This window comes from Tympanuchus pallidicinctus, unplaced genomic scaffold (genome assembly GCF_026119805.1).
Source record: "Tympanuchus pallidicinctus isolate F22 unplaced genomic scaffold, pur_lepc_1.0 scaffold31, whole genome shotgun sequence".
In the NCBI taxonomy this organism is placed as follows: Eukaryota; Metazoa; Chordata; class Aves; order Galliformes; family Phasianidae; genus Tympanuchus; species Tympanuchus pallidicinctus.
The window spans coordinates 7,611,053-7,632,134 of NW_026294749.1; the positions used below are offsets into that span (position 1 = coordinate 7,611,053).

The window sequence follows — 21,082 nt, forward strand, 5'->3', positions numbered from 1 at the left end:
ACGTAAGCTGCAGGGTTATTAAACAAGTAACAAAAAATACACAGCAGGGTAAAGGCTTCTGCTTTGGTGGTTTGAGGAAATCAGTACAATTCTTAGCAACTCCGGATAACGCTGTGGCAAGCTGATATTAACAGTGAAGGGTGTTGTTGCACTGCAGCAGCTTGTGGAAAACACCAGCCCTGGCTGCCTGGAATTTAACTCCATTTTACTCCTTGGTGCTTTGCTATCACTACTGCTAAATGGACAAAAATCTATTGTACATACAGAGAAGAGGGCAATAAGCTGCAGTATGCCTCAGCATGATTTAGGTCTCAAATAAGCAGACAGTTCAGTGTGTACAGGCTCAGCTACCCACCTCTGAAGTCACACGGCAAATCTCTGTTATGTGGTGTCAGACTTGAGCATTAAGAGGTCTTTAGAGGAGAGTAGAAGCAACACTGGGAAGCCTGAAAACTGTTCTTTTATTTGTCCAGGAGATTCTCCTTTCTCTGCATTTATCTATCCATTCTTTGTAAACTCCTTTAATTAAACACCTCCCCAAAACTGGAAACTCCAGGAGCAGGACCCAATTCCTTCACCTGCTGACAGAGTGCCGAGCTCACTCTGACAGTCCTTTATGCTGACAGGTTGTATAGGTAAAGGACAAGTCCCAAACCCAGTAACGTGGAAGAAAGTCATTGCAGTAAGGGTGTGAGCAAGGACCAGTCAACCCAGCACTGCAGCACATGGAACAGTGGCCACTACAATTAAGAACAAAGGCACAGGGTCAAGAAAAACAATGACAAAATATCTATCCTCTGCCTTATAGGGCTCAGTCTGTCAGGGATGCTGTAATTTACTCCTGAAGTTAAATAACCACAATACCCTATATACAGCTAGAGCTAGAAACACACCTTTTCTCAGAACTTCTCTAGTCTTAGAAAGGAGGGTGCCCATGCCCTGGTACCCCACGCTGCTGTTCTAAGTGCAGTGACTGAGAGCAGTGATGCTTGGGCAGGCATTTTTTTTAGCCAAGGCAACCATAGGTAAAGTAACGTCTGACACAGCCTCACCTGGTGCAGCACAAGGATTTTGACCCCTGCTAGCTGCTCCTCAGCCTCAGCAAACCTGGGTGTGTCAGAGCAATGAGAATTCAGTGCCCCAGCACCCCCAGTGCCCATTACCACCACAGAACCTGAACTGGCATTTACTTTCACCAGGAAAAAGTGGGAAAGTGCATTTGATCTAAAAGCCAGGAAGGAAACAAGGGGTTTTTTTTGTTTGTTTATTTTGTTCATTTTTACAATAGTACCTGAACAGTCATTTCCACCTTAACCGTCTTGTGCACTCAGTCCCAGGAGTTTCACAGGAACCAGACTGGAATTAAAGGTCTGCAGTACTGAAAAAAAGGCAATGGGAAAGCTGTGTGCTATGTTCTGCTTCTTCTAAAATATACACAGCCATCACTCTACCAAGATGAAGGCTTGCAGCTGCCTGCCAGCACACTCTTTGGACTCACTTTCTCATGTCTATCATGGGAGAAAAGAGCAACACTGCCGTTCCTTCCCAGCTCTGCAAACTGAAGATAGACAGCACTGCATCTGACTTTTTCTTTTGCAGTAAGATGCCCATAATTCACTTTTAATACGTTGCAAAGTCGCTTGCCTTCCAAGCACAAGTGCTTGCTCTGTTCAATGTCATTGCTTGTCAGGCAGTTTTAAATTCAATATTGCGGGACAAATATTACATTGATATTCATAATTGTGATAGTATCTTACCTTAATAGAGGGTCTTAGCACATTATAAAACGTGCATCACAGAAGCTGTTCCACAGCTAGAACCCGGTAACCTCTTAATAATTTGTATGAGTGAGTGCAAAGGAATGTGTACGTGAATTACAGATTACATCAGATCTGTGAATTACTCCAGCACAGGTGATGTTTCTTTGATCTCAGGGGTAGGCCCAGCAATACTCTGCCAGCATTTCATCACCTCCAGGCTCCCACAAACACCTTCCAAACGACAGGCCTGTACCACCTGTCTGCACAAAGGGAAGGCAGGAGCCCAGCAGCACAATTTATGCCTCTTTATTCATGAAGATGTTCCCTCATGACCATGATCAAGTACAGAAGCACTGGTCAGCAAACAAATTTAAGTGCTCTTAAGAGGAACAAGCTGCACAGGGCTGGGAAAGTTGTACTCTGCCTGCACAGTCCCCAGGCAGAACAGACTCCTACCAGGTACTACTGCAACATAAACATTTCAAAAATAATGCTGTGCAGACACGGCTGCAAGTATGCAGCAGACACTTAGCATGTAGCTTAGTGCTTCTGTCCATGGCTGAACATGAAAGGAAGCAAAAACAGGCAGTAGGTTCCCATCTCTAGAAACACGCTTGAAGAACATCTGGCATTTAGTGCCAGTGCAAAGCATAAGCGTTCACAAGAACCTTCACAATAAATTCTCTTCAGCTAAACTGACTTGACTCAAGTACCAAAGCAACAGAAACACAGAAATGGCTGCAGCTTTCCCTAAAACAGACATGAAATGCCTGAGAAGGTGGGCTTCTCAGCTCCACCTGCAGCAATCACTTCAAGTGATGCAGCAGCTACTCAGTCACATGGTGCAAATTCCAGTGAGCATCTGAAGAAAGTCATATTTAATTGACTCAGTTAAATATGGTAGGGGGATTACGCTGACAATTTCTAATGAGGTGGAGGCTTGCACTGTAACAGGATCTCTTCTGATGCTAAACACAAGGGTTCTGGTGACACACTGTGTGTCTGCATGTGAACCCATCCCCTTTCCTGGCTAGGTCTGAGACACAACTGCATTGCTGGTGCACACAGGCAGCGTGAAAGCAGAACGATGCTAGCAGACATGCTGAACATTTCTGCTCAGTGAGAAGGGAAAACATCCTTACTCAACACTCAGACCGGTTTCTAGGCTCACCCAAATATTTAAGTGCAGATCCTTCCTGATTACCAAGCAGCAAATCAGCTGAGAACTGCAGAACAGGCCCCTGAACTGGATCTGGCTCTGTTTCTAACAGAGATAAGCAGAAGACACCAGTGGAAAAGTTATCAGGAGGGAAATAGAGCTTTTAAGCTTGCTGTTTTCTCCCTCCCTGCTTCCAGGAAGCTACAGTTTGGGGGACTTCCTGAACCAAGGCTGAATTCACACTTTTGCATTGTAGCAGTGGTTGAAGGGCTGGGCCACCATGCCCAGAATAAGCATAAAGCAGCAATACGTGCCTGTATGTCACAGCACTAGCAACAACAACACAACCACACGCTTCCTGTGGCACTGTTTGAGCACACAGCTGTGAGGACACCTGCCTGGCTCCACACCACCTCCAGTGCCCACACCAGGAAGAAGGCAGTGGGCTGAAGGCACTGAGAACTCACAGTGCAAACACAGGCACACGATGGAAACCCACTGGCTTCTGCCCCAGGCTCTTGCTTTTTGATAGTGAAACCTCTTTGCCTGAAAACAGCGCTTCTAGCAACAAGGGACTTCAAAAAGCAAAATATAGGTTAGGAAAAAAAAAAAATGGAGCCCACAGCTTTCCAGGACACATATGCCTCTCCCCACATGGAAACCAGATCAGGGTGTATCAATGAACAACACTGGCTTTCTTCAATCTCCTGCAATGCAGGACATCATTTTCAGCCCTCTTGAAGATGAGGTTCTATGAATAGAACCTCTGGTACAGCTGCCCATGTCCTATCACTGGCTGCCACACAGTGCTTCGTGCACGAAGCCCCAGGAGGAAAACAAACATACCAAAAAAAGAAAGATGTGGTATTGTTTTTTTTAAAAAGACCCACATCCTTTCCTTATCATAAGAAGGAACTGTTCACGCTGGTCAGAGGACCCTGAAGTCCCACTTGATAAATGCCAAGCCCAGCGGCAGGCAGAAGGCAGCTCCAGGGCGAGCAGGCACAGAGTGGGGAGGAAGTGAAGGGAGAGCGGCTGCTCGGGAAGCACAGCTCCCATCCCTCGCTGCCACCTGCTTCGACACACCACAACTTCCATTTCCACGAAATTCAAATTAAAATCGAGCGGCAGACATTTCTCTCCGAAACAACAGGGAGACAGGGGCCGGTTAGTAGGTGTTACTACCTCTGCAGTAGGCAAACAGGCGGCACCGGAGTAGCCGGAGGAAAGCAAACTGAAGAGGAGGCTGAAAGAGAACGGGCACGGCTGTTCTCCCAGCGAACACCTTTTTGTTTCAATTCTTTCGCTCCGTTGCTAGCAGATTGCATCAGCGAGCTACGGGCTCAGCCACACCGCTTCCCAGCATCATTCGCAAGCCCAGCACGCGACGGGGAGCGGCTACAGACGCTCGGAGAGGGACGAGGCGCAGCGTCACCTCGGGTCCCCCGCGATCCTCCGCCCGCCCGCCCTGCCCCGAGCCGGGCGCTCCCCCGGGCACCGCCCGCAGCACCGCGGCCGCGGGGCCCCGCACTCACCCAGCGTCTTCACGGCCACCTGACGGGTGAGCGGCGGCGGCAGGTTGACGCACACCAGGTCAACGTCCTGGTGCAGCAGCACCTCGTCGATGCGGCTGGTGTGGAAGGGCACGCTCATCTCCTTGGCCAGCTCCTCCGCCTCCTCGGCCGTGCGGCCCCACAGCGCCTTCACCGCGAAGCCCTCCGCCTGCAGCAGCGGCACGATCACCCGCGCCGTCAGCCCGGTGCCGAACACCCCCACGCCGGGCAGCATGGCGGCGGCGCGGGCGCACGGCCGCCCCCCGCTAGCCCTCAGCGCCGCCCGCACCCGAGGGCGGCCGCCGCGCGGCCGGGAAGGGGACGCGGCTCCCGCTGCTCCCCGCTGTCAGCGGGCCCCGCCGCCGCCCCGCGCCGCCTCAGCAGCGCCGCCATGCCCCCGCCATCCCGCTCCAGACCGCGGGCGGCAGCGCCGCTCCCCCGCCATGTCGGCCGCGGCCGCCCGCCGGCCGCCTCCCCGGGCGGCTCGCCCCGCCCCCACCGCACCATTGGTGGCTGCCGCCCGCCAGGCCCCACCCCTCCTGCTTTGGCTCCGCCCATCGGGCCGAGCCGCGAGTGTGGGGCTGGGGGCGCGGCAGGCGGGAGGAGCCGAAAATGGCGGCGGTGGGCGGCCTGCTGCCACAGGGGGGCGGGGGACGTGTTCCATTCGTGCTTCCTTCCTTTCAGGTAGGAAGGAAGAATAGAATAAAGAAGGGCGGAAAGACAAAAGCAGTTGAAATAACACCGCTGTGTGGCAAAAAGAAGCAGACCATGCTGTGCTTTCTATGCACTGGTAGCGCTGACCTAGAGGAGACGGGTGCTATGTGGCTCCCTACAGCTGGAACGCGAACTGCAGCCATTTGTCCAGTAACCACAGTTGTGTGGCGTTTCCTTGATTCACTGAACCATAGAATATCTGGAATTGGAAGGAACCCTCCAATCAATGAGCCTCCTTGGCTCCACGCGGCACCACTCAAAATTTAAAGCCAATGTCTGATGGCGTTGTCCAAACGCTTCTGGAATTCTGGCAGCTTGCAGCTCTGACCACTGCTCTGGGCAGCCTGTTCCATGCCCACCACTCTCTGGTGCAGAACCTTTCCCCAACTATCACCTGACCGTCCCCTGACACAGCCCCATGCCGTTCCCTCAGGCCTTGTCCCTGCCACCAGAGAGCAGAGCTCAGCCCTGATTCTCCTTTCCACTCGTGAGGAGCTGCAGGCCGTCGGGAGGTCTCCCTCAGCTCCTCTGCTCTGTGCTGAACCAACCAAGGCACCTCAGCTGCTCCTTGTGTGTCTCCCCCTCCAGACCCTTCACCAATTTTGTGACAGGGTGCTTAAAGCGCAACAAGTCCAGCAGAAGCCCACCATGATGGTCAGGGTGCTGGGCATGAGAACGCACAGCAACACCATTTGTGAATGACTGACCTGCCCTGGGCTGTGTGCCCCATCAGTTGCAGGGGACCCGTACCAGTCTGCACTAAAGCAAGGTGCTATTCTTCCTCAGTTAACTGTGAAATAGGATGACCGTGCTGTGCTTGCCTGTCCTCATGAGCACTCAAAAGGGCTGAGGGAAGCCAAAGCAGGACAATGAGCTTCTGAGTGATGTAGAGTATGGTCTCACTGCAATGTAGGCAACTGCAATTATCACTGACAGCAGAATCCACGGTAAAATCCACATCACTACTTGTACTGGCTACGTACTGACTTTACGTACTATCAAACCCAGTCGATATTTTTGTGCAGTGCAAGAAAGGTTAAGGCAGCACTGAAGTGCTCTGCTTTGAAAACACGTCTAGCTGGAACTGAGGCTCCTTGGGCTGTGTGTACTCCAGGAATTTTGAGGCCTCCTGTGTTCCATTTATCTTTGATGTCTTCCCATTCCTAAATCTGCCGGTCTTGTCAAGAGAGACAACATTTTGTTCTTACAGTTGCTGCAGCTTCCTTCAAGGAATATGTGCACATGTGGATTTCTCTGATAGAAAACAATTTTGTCCTTAAACAGTAAAGAACATAGTTCTTTGGAGTATTTCTCATTCTGAAATAAATGATTACCATAAAGCATAAAGTTGCATTTCTGAATTCTGTAAATGAAAGCAATCAGCAATAAAGTAATGAAAGCATTACAATCACCATTTTGGTCTAATTATGTATTTCAGTTGAGTTTTGCAGCACCACGTCATTTTACTATGCAGTGTATATCCTGGTACATCACCAACTTTACGTGAGAAATCCCTACTTAATATCTCCTCTACAGAAGTCTGATAAAGTTGTTTGCAAAGATTTGAAACTTCTCAGTTGAATTTCATATTTCAGGTAATTTCTGTAGAGCAGTATCGGTTTCTTCTTTATTAAATATTGATAGTATTATAAAAATCAGAAATTCTTAATTTTTTTTTTAGTTTTCATTTAATTATTTTTATTCAACCATTATTTAGCTTTGTGCTTCATTTTAATATTACTAATCTAGTTAGTAAGTTGTAGGTACTAGATGTTAAAAGATGCAAGAGGGTATGAAAGGATCAGTCAAGCACACGTGATGTGCGAATGCTTGTTATTAGTTGGCTTAAGGAAAATGCAGAATGTTGGTGGTTTTCCAAATGTAGTCATCTCTTAGCAGATAAAAGTCCTCAATCTACTTGTCAAAATGTGTGAAGGTCTTCCCACGTATTGCACAGGTTTCTGTTCTTTGCCCACTGAACTTGCCAGAAAAAATGCAGATCTGTTTGATAGAACATTGGGAACTCAAACTCTTTCTTTCTTACTTCTCTGTTCTTGAAATCTGGTCTTTCTCACTTTTCCTGTCAGACTGCACAGCTGCATTTCTCATACATCAGTCTGAACAATGGAAAGAGCTAAATAATACATGGCTTCTGTGAAATCATGAAATGGAGCTCACTGTCTCTCCAAATACTTCTCAAGTTCCAGAATTGTAAGATTAATTAACTAATTTCCTTCTACATACATCAGTGTCTTCAAATACGAAGCAGCTGTGAATTTTCATTAACCAGTTGGCTCCTTCTGGAACGTGAGGTTTGTGGTTGCCTCTACTGAACTGCCACGTCTTTGAGACTGGAAATTATTTGCTTGGAGATAATACTGTTTCAGAGAGGAGGAAAAAGTGGTGATTCAGACCTGTCTGGTTCTCCCACTCAGCCTTACTGAGTCATGTACCACACTAGAAACGATGTGTGAACTGTGTTGCTCAAGTCCTTTTTTACATCTAATATAATGCAGCTTGCAATTTCTCAGACAAACAGAAGTCTAATCAGCCATACATTTTGTTTTAATGTCTCTTTGAATACATTTTCACTGAAAAACTTATTTACTGTGAGGATGACAGAGCACTGGAGCAAGCTGCCCATGGAGTTTGTGGAATCTCCTCTGGACAGTCTTTCCTGTGCAATCTTCTCCAGGGACTCCACTTTAGCAGGATTTGAACTAGATGATCTCCAGAGTTCCCTTCCAACCCCTATGATTCAGTGATGCTGTGATCATGTGAAATTCATTCCTGAGAAGTGCAACCCACAGTGGCTCTTGTTGTGGGACAGAAGGATGGGAACTGCTTTAAAATTTGTGGCATTGGTCCAAAGTGCAATGGAGAGCACTAGAAAAAAAGTAGAGCGTGTGCCATTTGTCGTTCTTTTCAGTGGGAGTTTTATCCAAACCCAGACTCTCTTAGCCTGCTCTGTATATTTTCAGTTTATTCTTTTCCTGTTTCCAAAACCATTCTTTACAAGATATCTATGCCAAGCGTGGATGGGCTTTAAGGAAAATAGCAAGGCTTTAAGAAACTACATTGCTAACAAAATACTTCAGAAGTTGTTAGCACTCTGTTCAAGACACACAGAAGGATTTAAGTATGTACAGTTTCCACTCTATTTATGTAAACATCTAGTGAAGGAAGACAAGTATGAGCATTCCCACTTTGAGTAGTAACTGATGCTCAAGTACAGTGTTTTTTGTTGGGTCTTGAGAACTTGTTATTTTGTGGGTATTGAGAGTAACTGAGCACCCAAAATGGTGTACTGAACTTGTAGACCCTTGCAGTTTTGGCCTAGCTGACTTTCATGAGCTCCTGTCAGGCACAGGTCAGTAACAGTCCATTTTCCTGGAGAGCTCTGGCTGCTGCAAGTGTTCCTGCCAGGCATCCCGAGACCCTGGATGAATGCAAGAGACTGGACAGCAGTGGCTAAATCTTACTAAGCTGCCTAGCAAATCCATGGCTGCTGTCAGGCATAAGTAGACACGTGGAGAAGGGGATTCTCATATAAGTACCATGCAGAAAAAGATTATAACAGAGTGAGTAAGCGTAATGAAAAGCACCAGCACTTCTGCATGAGGTTTACTGACCCACAAGAAAGTACACGAAGTTCATCAGTTTAATGAAGAGGTACTCATGTTACCTGGGGTGGCCAATAGAGTGCCTGCCCTGGGACTACCCCCACCAGGTCCCAGTGGCAGCCAGCAAGAGGTCTGCTAACCCCCCCTAGTACCATGACCATATACAACAGCGGGAGACAGTAACGCACACATATCAGTATAAGCAAGGTCATTCACAGAAAGCAAGGATGATTGATTACATCTACACAGTAGTTTCTCAAAACAAGTTTCTTCTAGCTGCATGCAGAAGCTAGTGGCAGTTTACTTGTGTTCCAAGTTAACTCAAGCCCTTTCTCATGGGCTACTCGCTTGTTCAGGCCATGATCTGTATTTTTCCACTCAATGAGTCATATTGAAATTCTTAATTCTGAAAAATAGTTTTGAGCCTAAGCAGTAGTTAGTGCCACATCACACTTGTTAAGCACTGTGCAAATAGCTGTAATGTGCTGCGGAAGTGATTATTACTAAAGCAATAGAATTCCACACCATTCACAGGGCAGCTGAGACGTTTCTACGCGGTGAAGGCAGCAGAGCACCATCGATTTGTTAGTCACAGGGGACTGCATGACAGCAAGCATGTGCAATGTCAAGGTTTTTGAGTCTTTCCATGCAACACGTGTTGTGAAGGAGTTCAGTCGGGTAAAAAATGCACTTTGACAGGAGATGGATGCAAGGTTGTTCTGCTCTGCAGTCAGGCAGCTGTCCCCTTATCTGTGTCCTGTCTCTGGAAGTGGGTAGGACTACAATGGGGCTTGCAAGAAGCCTTGAAGGAGTCAGCTGTGGGATGAGTTTTAAAGGAAAATAGACCTGCGTGAATAACACATGTTAAGTACTGCAGATTTGGAGAGCCCTCCAGCATACTGCACATCAGCTCCATTTCACAATGGAAAACCTGCTCCTGTTGGACAAAGGCTCAATGATTCAGTCAGGGTAGGCAAGAAATTTTTTGTGCTTGTTACAACAAGCACAGGCACTGTGAGAGCTGGGAAGATGCTGAATCTCTGCAGTATCATTTCCTGGGAGGAGCTGAACCCATCTAACTGTCCCCAAAGCCCCCTCAAACCTGAAGTACAATCCTGTCATCCTACACAGTCTTCCTCACTTATTTCAATTTTAACTTTGAACTTACGGCTCATAAATTGGTTTGTGACAATTTTTATCCCGAACAGAAAAAAAAAACAACAAAAGCTACTCAAAAAGTCCTTCCTTTTTATGCACTGAGAAAACAAATGTTAAGAAAAATAATTGGTTTGGTCTAATCCAGTACCATGGTATGAACAGATATGCCTCCAGATATTTGCAAATACTCTGCACAGCTATTTCTCCCTTAAAATCATGCTCCTTAGGATCTTAATATTTAAATAGGAGGCTTTAGATTCACCACTTGTACTGATTAGATCATGTTAAAGTTCATCCTGTGTTACCTGGCCTGTGACTTTTCTTCGTTAAATCGATAATGCTCAGTCATGTGCTCTTTATTTGTTCAAAGGGTAAAATTAATCCCATGCAGTTTCTAGGCTTCTGGTTCTTTGCAAATTCTCCTTTAGCTAGAATAGCAAAACCATTACTGGGAGTTCTTTGGTCCACCTTGGGAAGGTTCTTGTCTCTCTGGATGGAGCACCCCTATCCAGGGGGTACGGAGGTTACACTGTGCAGTGCGTGAGGGCATCATGCATTCACACACACTGATCATAGCTCACAGGGGTGTTTTGAAGTAGATGTTATGTGCTTTCTTTACCTGTGCACCAGAGAAGACTTCTCCTTTCCCCATAAAGGCAGTACCCATTTGCCACAGCTATTGTTATGTGCTGTACAGAAGTGGTAGCCTGCCTCGGTGCTTCATTCCCGTGTAATCACACATGGAACGCACAGAAAGAAACAGCAAACTTTAATTCTTTCCCTCCTAGTCAACTAGGTATTTCTTAGGTTTTTCAGAGCTGAAGATTTCCTTCTTGAAATTAATTGTTTCCCCTTCCTCCTTCACCTTGCCCAGCGTGTGCCATCATTCAGCATCAGCTGAGTTGAGTGTGAGTGTTGTTCCTTCCTCTCTCAAGGAGGTCTGGGAGTCTCTGGTACCCAGTTGCCACCCATAGGACGACCAGAGCAGAGCTGCCCTCTCAGACAGTCTGCAAAGCGAGACAGGCAATAAGGCACCAGATTTAATGAGGTTATGTTTCCTCAGTTCTTTGTAATCAGATCAGCTCAATGCTGACACCCTGTTGAAAATAAACAATTTCCACACCAGAAATTCCTGTTAATATTTAAACAAGGCTTAATCTTCCTCCTGGAATGAAAACGCACATTTTCAAAGGAACTTTATTTCAGAGGCGAATGTTTCTTCAGAAGTATTTTAACAGCTCAGAGAACTACATACCATCAGAAATCAGATATTAATCATCAGGAGTAACACAGCTACTATTTTAGGAACCAGTGCAGCATCTGTGCTTGATCAAATACATCTTCATGAAGAACTTGATGACATTTTATTGCAGGGAGGGCTGCAACAGAGAGCTTGCTGGTGCCACACATCTCTCCTCTAGCACACATGGTAATGTAAACTTCAGCTGCATGTGTGCCTATCAGAAACACACTTTTTAATACAGGGCAAATGACCAGAAGTGGATGGCTGAGGACTGCTTAGTAATACCAGAATATTTCTTTGAATATGGATAAGTCTGTGATAAAGGGCTAAGCACTTTTAATATTAGAAAAGCATCTCAACAACGAAAGTAGGGCAGATTTATTAAGGACATCACGGAATCAGAAGTCTAATACGGTACACATCAGCCTGTGTCCCACATACTTAATGTGGGACACTGTAAGACGTATCAGTGTGCTCTTGTTGTTCCAGTAAGAAGCAGGACAAAGGAGGATGTTAAGCACTCACTGTAGCGTTCAGCTACATATCTCTACCAGACACATAACTTTTATCATTTACCACGAAAAGCTAGACTGGTTTCAACCACATTTGTAAGGCGTTTTACAAATCCAGGTCAGTGCATTTACTTTTAGAGTTTGGACTTAACTGGATTTGATTCTGCAGTATACAGTAAATATTGTGAGTGGAAGACTCCAAAAAAAAAGCACATGGCACTTGTCCTGAAATCATGGACATCTCGAAAGGCGAGCTGCTTGGGTTTTGTTTTATTCATTTCAGACCTGAAAAAAAATGGAGAACACAATGAAGGGAAGGAAGAGCATTGTGATTAGAGTGCTGGAATGTGACATTTTTGTCTCTGCATTGTTTTTTATCATGTCAGATACTAAGGTATCTTTCATCTGGCATAGAAAATGGCCCTTAATTAAATTATGACTCATTTTCACGACAGCTAGGGAGGAGAAAATATTAACTCTTTTCCTGCAGTAAATGCTCTCAGACTAGATTCACAGTAGCCTGGTGTGATGCAAATCCTGCTCTTCTCCGTGTTAAACTCCCCCAGTAAATCCAATATGGACACATCTGCCTTGAGTCAGTCCCCCCCAGCACATTTGCAGTAGCATTAACCAGCAGCCAACATGTTTCAGTGGCCCAGGTGTTGTCTCCCATTAACTTCTATCTCCTAGGCAGTGCTTCCCTCAGCACCACCAAGCCAGAGCCATTCCAGCTGCTGGAGATGTGGCTTCAGCAGGTAGCATGGCATCAATTGGGAACTCTGCCACAGAATTGCCAGGCTGCACGTGGGCTGGGGCAGTTTGTATGAAATATGCACAGGATGCCAGAATGACACCAACCACACACATGGTTTCAAAGTTGCTTGCTGGCGCCTGAGAGCTACAGGGAACATGAATGGGATGAACAAAGGTGAAGAGGTGGGAGTTGGGGAGAGGAAAGCCAAGCAGCAGTCAGAGGTGCCTCTCTTCTCAGAAGTACAGGAGAGAGAAACTGGAGGCAAAATGGACATTTGATGGAAACCCTTAGCGAGAAAGGGCTGGGAATGGATGAAGGAGAACTGAAGCTGCAGCCTGCAGCGACAACGCTGGCAGGTTACCCTCCTCCTCTTTTGTGGCCACAGAGACACATCCCTGCCTTCTGCTGTGCAAAATGAGCTGGGTGGAGTGATTTATGTGCAAGGGATTTAAGCAGTCATTTAACTGACACTTAAAGGAGGAAGTGAGTGACCTTGGTTAAAGCGATCTGCTTTATTCCCACTTTGCATTTGTGCTTAATCATTTTCCCAGAGAGTGGTTGACTCCTCTAGATGGCAACTGCTGAGATTTCTTCCACAGCACCCAAAGCCTTTTGCAATATTTCATGCTCTCTTGTATTTGCTAACTTACTCTGTGATGCATTTAAATACTTAAACAACTACAGTTTTTACTCTAACACTTTCATGTTTACTTCGTATTATATCAGAAATTGGCAAATGATATTTTGTATTTACTAGCTAATTCAATTCCTTCCCCAGGAGTTTTGCTGAATTGCTTTTGGATAGAAATTAGGTTATAATAACGTGCAAAAAGGCAGCATTGTTTTCTGTTATTAAATAAAGTCATATTAAATGCTTTGGATGTGGAAGAAGAAGGTATGAAAATACATTCTGTATTTAGAGTCAGATGAATTATTAAACAAAGGAAATTGTCATTTGTGAAATAATCTGTTAACCAGACAGGTAGGAAAAATATGTTTGCCGCTTCTTAAACCTCTTATTTAATTTCTTATTTCTAATGAACAAGTCGTTGACCAAGCTAAAACAAAGACACTGAAATGAAGCAAAATGATTTCCTCACTTGCAGGGAAGGCTCCAAGTGAAAAGGCCTTGTTCATCACTTCAGTAAATGGCTGCTCCAGAAGTTTACTTACTGACTTGTCTCCCCATGTCAGTACTCTGCTCTTCTTTAAAGCCTTGCTAGCAAATGTGTTGCTAAAACACTGAGCTTTTATTTTGAGCGAGGGCTGGAGCTCAGGTTTTCCCTCTTCCTCACAAGCAAATGCCTTGTCTTGTAAAAACCTTAGCAAAACCTAGCAAAACCTTCATTAAGACCCAGAGTTAAGAAGCTTCCAACGCATCCTCGATATTGATGACCAGCTCAAAGCTTACTCCTCTCAAATTATACTTGCTGCACAGCTGGTTTATGTTGATAGCTTGCAGGGAAGAGCTTTCTCTTTTCTTGTAATGCAAGGATTACAACCACCCCATCACCAGGATACATCGATGATGCATGCCATGGGACCTTCTTCTCCATGAAGTTCAGAGGTACTGGCCCTCCACTGGAGGGAATTCAGATTAATCCTGGACAGACAGCACAGTATATGGGGAGATCCATATAAGGCCAATAAGAATTCCAGAGGTGCTAGTCAGGCCATGCTCAGTACCTGATGCTACAGAGAGATCTCAGTCAGACCTCAGCACTGAACAAAGCAAGGTACACAGCTGAGAATGTGGAGTATGAAAACCAAAATGCTGAATTTCAGGTCCAATATCACATGATGATAACAAAGTCCTGATCATTTGCTTACATTCAGATCATCTTCAGGCCAGGAGGGCTTCGCCATGCCCAACATATGTACAAAGAAAAGTCTTTCCAGTAGAGAAAGAAACATATAGTCTGTACAGTCCTTGCCTTTAAATTACCTGAGACTGCTGGGTGGCCTGAGAGAAAACAAATTAGTTGGGCAGGAATGGCTGATCAATATGTGGAGGCAGTTTCAGCACTCTTTACAGGAGGCACAAGAGAGAGGCAAAGGAAAAGGAGAACCAAAATTTGCTGCCTTAGAGAAGATGAAGATGTTCAAAGGAAGTGTCAGGAGAGGCTGGAGAAGTCAGGACCTGGAATAAACCTCAGTTCTTCGAAAATGCTCCAAAGAGAGATGGCATAAAACAACCACCAAACAATAGAGTTACCTGGATGACTGCTCTGGCATTTGCTCCCTTTTTGTTACGCAGGAAGCAAAACCCAGAACAGATTTTTTCCTGGAACAAAGCGTTTGGGGCACCTCATCTCTCTCCAGGAATTCAATATTGCATTAGAGAATCACAAGCATTTACCACGACAGCCACTGAAATCTGGGGCTCCCATGTGGAGCAGAAGCCAATCAGAAACTCAGTCCCAGCCCAGTGTTTTATATGAACTGTAAGGGGTTTGAAGCTCCTATTTACCACATATTTTCATATATATGGTACATCAGCATGTCAGTACACCCTTTTCCCTCCCCAGCTGTTGCACCTCACTCTTCCCTCTGTGGCACAGCAGACTGGCACCAGCTGACAGCAGTCCACATCTTCCTAGCACATGTGATTTCTGATCAAAAGCCAGCAGCTCGGCTGGCAGGAAAAGACTGAAAAATATCATTGCAATTAATATGGAGAAACTCGAAGCCGTAACACTATCAGCAATTCTGCGGGATGAAACGTGGCAGTGCAAAAAGACTAAGCGACATTTTGCAAGCCATCTGTTTTGTTTTGCTTTGTTTTGTTTTCCAAGGAACGCTGGGCAATTTTTAATGGACTGGTTGGATGGGCAGATTGCTGTGATTGTAGATCAGGGTGTGGAAGAGCAGTAATTCTGTGAGATTGATAGAGCAAGTGGGTATCAGAACCGCACAGCATCCAATGCTGCCGGGTAAAAGCAGACAAAACTCTTTCATGGCAATCTGCCTGTGGCAGAGTTGCAGAGCCCATGCCAAATTTGAAAGCAGAAAGCAAGATCAATACGGAGCAGAGCACCAATTAACATAGCTGGGTTTCAAGCGCATCCTTCATTTGTCCTCTAAAATTTCCTTTGTCTCTGCTACAGTTCAATAGAGAGCACCGAAATCTCCCTCTAAGCTATGATTCAGGCTGCAAGGAGAAGGAGAATCTACACCATAGACATTAGTTTTGTCTCAATGATGTGTGGGAAAATAAAATTTAATTATGTGGAGTTTCTTGCCTCAGATCAGAAATTTACTTGAGAATATCAAAGGCTTTTTTCATTTTCCTCAGAGATATCTTTCCTTAAAGCTCTTTATCCTTGTATGTACGACATGGTCACATTAGGGCAACATTAATGTCAGGGAAAACAGGGTCTTCTTCTAGGGGCCAGAAGCTGCAGTTACTTGTCAAAATGACTCCTAGGGAGACTCACCACAGCTTTCTGGTGGGAAGAAGCTATTCCCTTGTATAAGCAGGGCATGGGCTTATGCACTGATATCAGTGTATATGCTGCAGTTCAGCTAGAAATCCAAAATTTGATCAAACTTGCTAAAAGCAAGCTTTCTGCTGTTCATTTTTCATTATGTGCATGACTTGAACAAAGCCACCTTCCCTTTCTTTTCCCACATCTTCTCTTGTTCAGATTTATAGTGAGTTATGGCGGTTTCACCGTGCTGCACCTGCCATAATGCTGAAGAAAGAAATTGCATTTGATTTTGTCATCTGAATTTCATGTATTGCCTGAGACAGGTTGCTGGCATTTGCACACTTTCCTGTAGGTTTATAAGAATGCCTGAGAAATTCAGCTGAAGGTGGCAGGAATTTCAAATCTTCTGCCAGAAAGGACAGCAGGGTGGATGCGGCCAGACTGCATGAATCATAACGCAATAAGGAGCACCTTATTACGTGCCTACCCCCAAGCCTGCATGGCTGAAAAGGCATAAGCAATGTGAGATGGAGCTTGGGTTATTTCCTCACGCCCTGAAAGCTACATCCACTGCTGTGCCTTAAAGCATCTCTGTGACTTCTTCAATTGTGTGGGAGCAAACAGCAGTGTTCCACCTGTCCTGACTGGGTACTACACAGATGGCTTTGTCATGGGCACAAACAATGGAACACAGTGAGGAACCTTAGCCTAAAATTAACCTGTTTTGCCCCACACTTTGTCTCAAGCCAAAGCCGTGCTGACCATCATTTCCCATACAGAGGGAACTGCTGGGGCTTAGGGAAGTTTCCTGACCAAGAAGGAAAGAAACCCTGGAAGCTCAAGATGTCAGGCTGCTCTGGTTTGCACCCTCACAGGGTAGAAGTGCCTCAGACTCCCTTGTCTGCAGACAGAGGGTTCCATAAGTGCAGACTTACTGCACAGCACTTCGAGGTGTGTTGTTGAATATTAGTTTACCCAGGCAAGGTGATTAAGCTGAGCCTGAATCAGTCTTGTCCCCAGAGTACCTACAGGAAAGCTCAATGCCTTGCTTTTCTCCTCCTCCATAAATTTCAGAATGACCTCCAGAGAAATTAATACAAAAATACCTTCTCCTTATGTTTTCTGCTGACAGTTTTTTTGGCAAGATCTGCAAATAGATTTACTCCAACCATAGTCCTCGAAACTCATCTCATTAACAAATCTCTCTGCAGAAAATCTCAGGATGGGAGGACAGGTGCTTGGAGGGGGCAGCTAACACAGGACAGCACAGATAAGTGAAGAACCTTCTCAGAAACCTTCATTCAGAGCAAAATCTTCACACCACTCCAGATAGTTCCACTGTTCCTTTATTTTTTTAGTGTAATCATCTGGCGTTCATTTATTTCTCTTCCTCCCAGAGATGCTGCACAAACTTATTTCCCCTTAGGGTCAATGGAAACAAAGTGAAAAACCCTCTCCTCAATTTCTGATGCATGTTTGATAAAGAAAAAAAGGATGATGAATGCAGTGGAACTCAAAGCAGGCCCAGAGCTTTCACAGTGTTATCATCCCGGGTTTCAAACCAAGATGGCAATTAAAGATTGGAATGAGGTCAGCTGCAGTAACCCAGCTAAACGAGATGCAATTAATAGGAGGCTGACCTCCCTCACCTTTCTTCCTCCAAATCTCTTCTTTGTCTGTCTGCACTTACTGCTCCCGTGGAAAGAAAAAAAGGAAAGAAAAAAAATATAAATAAATAGCACTGATAAAACGTGACTTAACGTGGCCATTTAAATATCTAACTCTCCTTCTTCCTGCTGTATTGCTAACACACACATTGCACCCTGTTTAAGGCTGACAAGGAAGGATCTGAGTGTTTGTAACATCTTCTTTTAGCAGATCTTTTGCTCTGTCCTTACAGAGAATGCTATCTAAGGAATTCTGAGTGTCTGTAGGTGACAACAGTGGGTGTCACACACATCTGTGAGGAGCACTTCTGCGATAAGCTTAAATCCCACAGGGAGTCCTGTGGGTTTCATTCTGTGACTCAAACATATCTAACACAGTCTGTGGCTGTTTTCTGTCTTCTTGTAACGCACTGCTCCCAGCACTCCCAAGCTAACAGCTAACCAAAAAATGAATAATTGCAGGCTGCTGCCTTCTCTGCCTCAGAAAAGCCTGTAGCCTTTTACCATCCACTGTAGGGAATATTTGCTGGCTCCTAGGGCGGAGTGACTGATGCACTGCTAAACACTGGGGATGTGTAAGTAGCTGGAGAACGTGGAAGATCATATTCACAGATGATGGGTTATGATACATTTAGAGGATTTTAGGGTTGCCACTGTGCCCTCTGTCATGGCCCTTCGGTTCTTGCACCCATCACAAAATATTTCCCTTACCTCCCATTATAGGCTTTCTTTCTTAGGTAAGTGGACCAGTCTCACCTTGGAGTATTTCAGGTCTCTTTATAATCCCACAGACTAATGAGAACCTCTACGAAAGGAAATGTCCATCCAGAATTCAAAAGCATTTACTCTAATCCTGCTGCTTTCCATCCATTTTCTCTCCTGCTGTTGTGTGTTTCCTTCCCCTGCTGGCAGTGGTGCTGCATGCTGATGGAACACACCTGGCCCATCCCGGGGGGAAGCTCTGGATGGGTTTATTGGGGAGCAGAGCAGCAGGGGGGATTTCAGTGCATCCAATGACTCTCCTACCTATGGGATGCCTGCAGGTAGCAGCAGATGCTGCCATTTCCTATGGCCACAGCAGTGCTGCAAGCGTGTGACCTTCAGAGAAACATATCCAGCATCCTCTCCTTGGCTACATACTGTAAAGCTGTAATGTTTATCTATTTCTTAAGAGAGAAAAATCCCTATAAGTGCTCGAAAAAGGAGATTTGCAGTGGTAAACTCAGGCTGGCTGAACCTACAGATTTTGTTTCTTGATGCAAAACTGCGTGCGGGAGAAGCTGGGCTTCAGATACACTTGGGAAGTGATTTCCTTCCGAGGGCACAGGAGGAGAGGATGGGGACCTTTATTTGTTCTTTGTGCAGCTCTGCACTCCTTAGCGGCACTGGCGGGATGCTGTAACACTGCTGGTGGGCCCCGTAGTCACGATGGAGAAGCGGCCGGGCTCTCGGATTGGCCTGAGCGAGGCCTTGGCAATGCACATCTGACAGCTGAGGGGGGAACCCCGTTTTAGAGGCAGGGGAGCTCGGTTCAGGGCTGCTCATCCCGGCCTGCCCCTCGCCCAGCAGAACGTCGGATGGGCACTGCCGCCCTCTGCCGGCCCCCCAGCGCGCATAAACGAAAAACCGAACCCTAACCGAACTAAAAATGAATAATAATAACAAAGAAAACAATGAAACCCACGGAACCGACCAAAGAAACAAAAAACTCAGCACGAATTTGCAAGACCAGATCACAGAGGAGCGCAGGGAACACGCTGCTTGCTTTTGGATTTTGCTCAGCACGTCATAGCACCGTTCGTACCTCAGTGCCCCTGAAGCAGGGGGCTGTTCCTGCCAGCAGGCTGCTTGGAGAGAGAGGGAGGGACCAGCACAGAGCTCTCCTGGGCACTGGGAAAAGAATGGAAGAATCTCCACGTACTGAGGCAATGGGGGAGTGGTGCTTTCAGCAAGCACTGTTCCCTTCTGTGTCATTGGGCTCGCAGAAGGAACCATCCTCCTCCTAATCTCACTCCCAAAATCTGGAATCCTTGCATCATCTTTGAAAATGAAATATGTTAAGTATTAATACTAAAACTCAACTCAACTTACAGTACTTACAGGAAGGGATTTTAATGTACTATGCAAAGAGTTGGGCTTGATCTCTTCCAACTCAGAATATTCTATGATTCTATAAAATGCTAACATTTAATGTAATGAATAGGAAAGAAGAAGGAGAATAACTCTACTGTATTTTTTCTTGCTATTTTTTAAAAGAGGATCAAATTAAAACAAGGACAGGCTGTGTTAGTTACTAGCAATAAGCAGGCATCAAACTTACTGCTCCTCGCTCCTGGGGCAGGGAATGTGAAACGCCATGCGCTGTTACCATCAGGGATGTAGAAAACAGTGTGCAGGAGAGGAGAGAGAAAACATTATCACCAATTCATATGCTGAGAAGAAAGATACAGGAATACAAAAACCATCCAAAGTCACCTGTGAACTGAGCTGGGGATACAACACAAAAGCCTGAGCACTTTGATCTGCTCCATTGTGGCACTTCAAGGAAGCAGGTGAGGAGACGTATCAGGATGTCTCTGTGCCACTACTGATGCAGAGCTTTGCCATTTTTTTCTTGTAGGGATTCTGGGGGAACAAAGACTTTCCTCCTCCTGCTGTCACTGCCTGGAGGTTCTCTTGACCTTTTTTTCCCCTCTCATTTTTCCAGGTGATTAAATTGTTCAGTCAGAAAGCATGAATGCATTGCCAAGAAGCTAGGAATTTTACCACCACAGAAATGATAATTGCCAAATACTTCAGGCCATATTAGTTTCAGCACAGACTGCCCCTCAGCCAGGGATGACAGAGTGCCAGCAGCTCCAGCACAGTGACTGACAGAACTGGGACGTGGCAAATAGCATTTCCAAAGCCTGCAGCAGAAGGAGAGCTAGAGGATATGCTTTGCATTAAAAACAGTCATTGACTATATTCTTAGAACGAGGGATAAGGTAGAATGGGCCATGACTACTTCCCCTCTAAACCATTTCACTCGAAACATTCCCATCCTCTCATTCTCCTCTGCTACGTTGAAAGACTGGCACGTGTTCTACCAGCATAACCTTACCTATGTTCCTAAACTCCATTATGTGTTTGTACTAAATGAAAGGGATTTTGCTAGCTAAAGTCATATGAATTGAAAGAACAGTTTAGGGTGTGACATCCACTGATAGGTGAGTAAAAGGACTTCTTGCTCCCCTCAACTCATTGCTGCCATTGAACTCAGTACTTCACTGCTGTATTCCAGGTCTCTATCCTATGTAAGTAAAGAGTAAAGCACAGTTGAGACACTGAAGATTTTGACCCCAAAACAACGTCCATTCCAGCCAGCTGTGTGGTTTGTAACATTCCCAGCACATCCATGCCTGGCACTGCCCAGGTGTGAGCAACTCGCCTCAGCCAGAAGAGATCCCTCAATGGGACGCCAGCCCTTTGGGCTTTCAGTCTGCAGAATAAAGATTTGCCTACCTAA

General features: G+C 45.7%; 1 protein-coding gene across 1 annotated transcript in view; it reads right to left on the reverse strand.

Moving 5' to 3' along the window:
* The window catches only part of GFOD1 (glucose-fructose oxidoreductase domain containing 1), a 70,060-nt gene extending 65,328 nt beyond the window's left edge, over nt 1-4,732 (reverse strand). Inside the window, exon 1 of the mRNA XM_052697818.1 lies at nt 4,455-4,732. Coding sequence (XP_052553778.1) covers nt 4,455-4,707 — 253 coding nt within the window. The 5' untranslated portion in view covers nt 4,708-4,732. The remainder of the gene's footprint in view (nt 1-4,454) is intronic.
* Nucleotides 4,733-21,082: the final 16,350 nt, after the last annotated feature.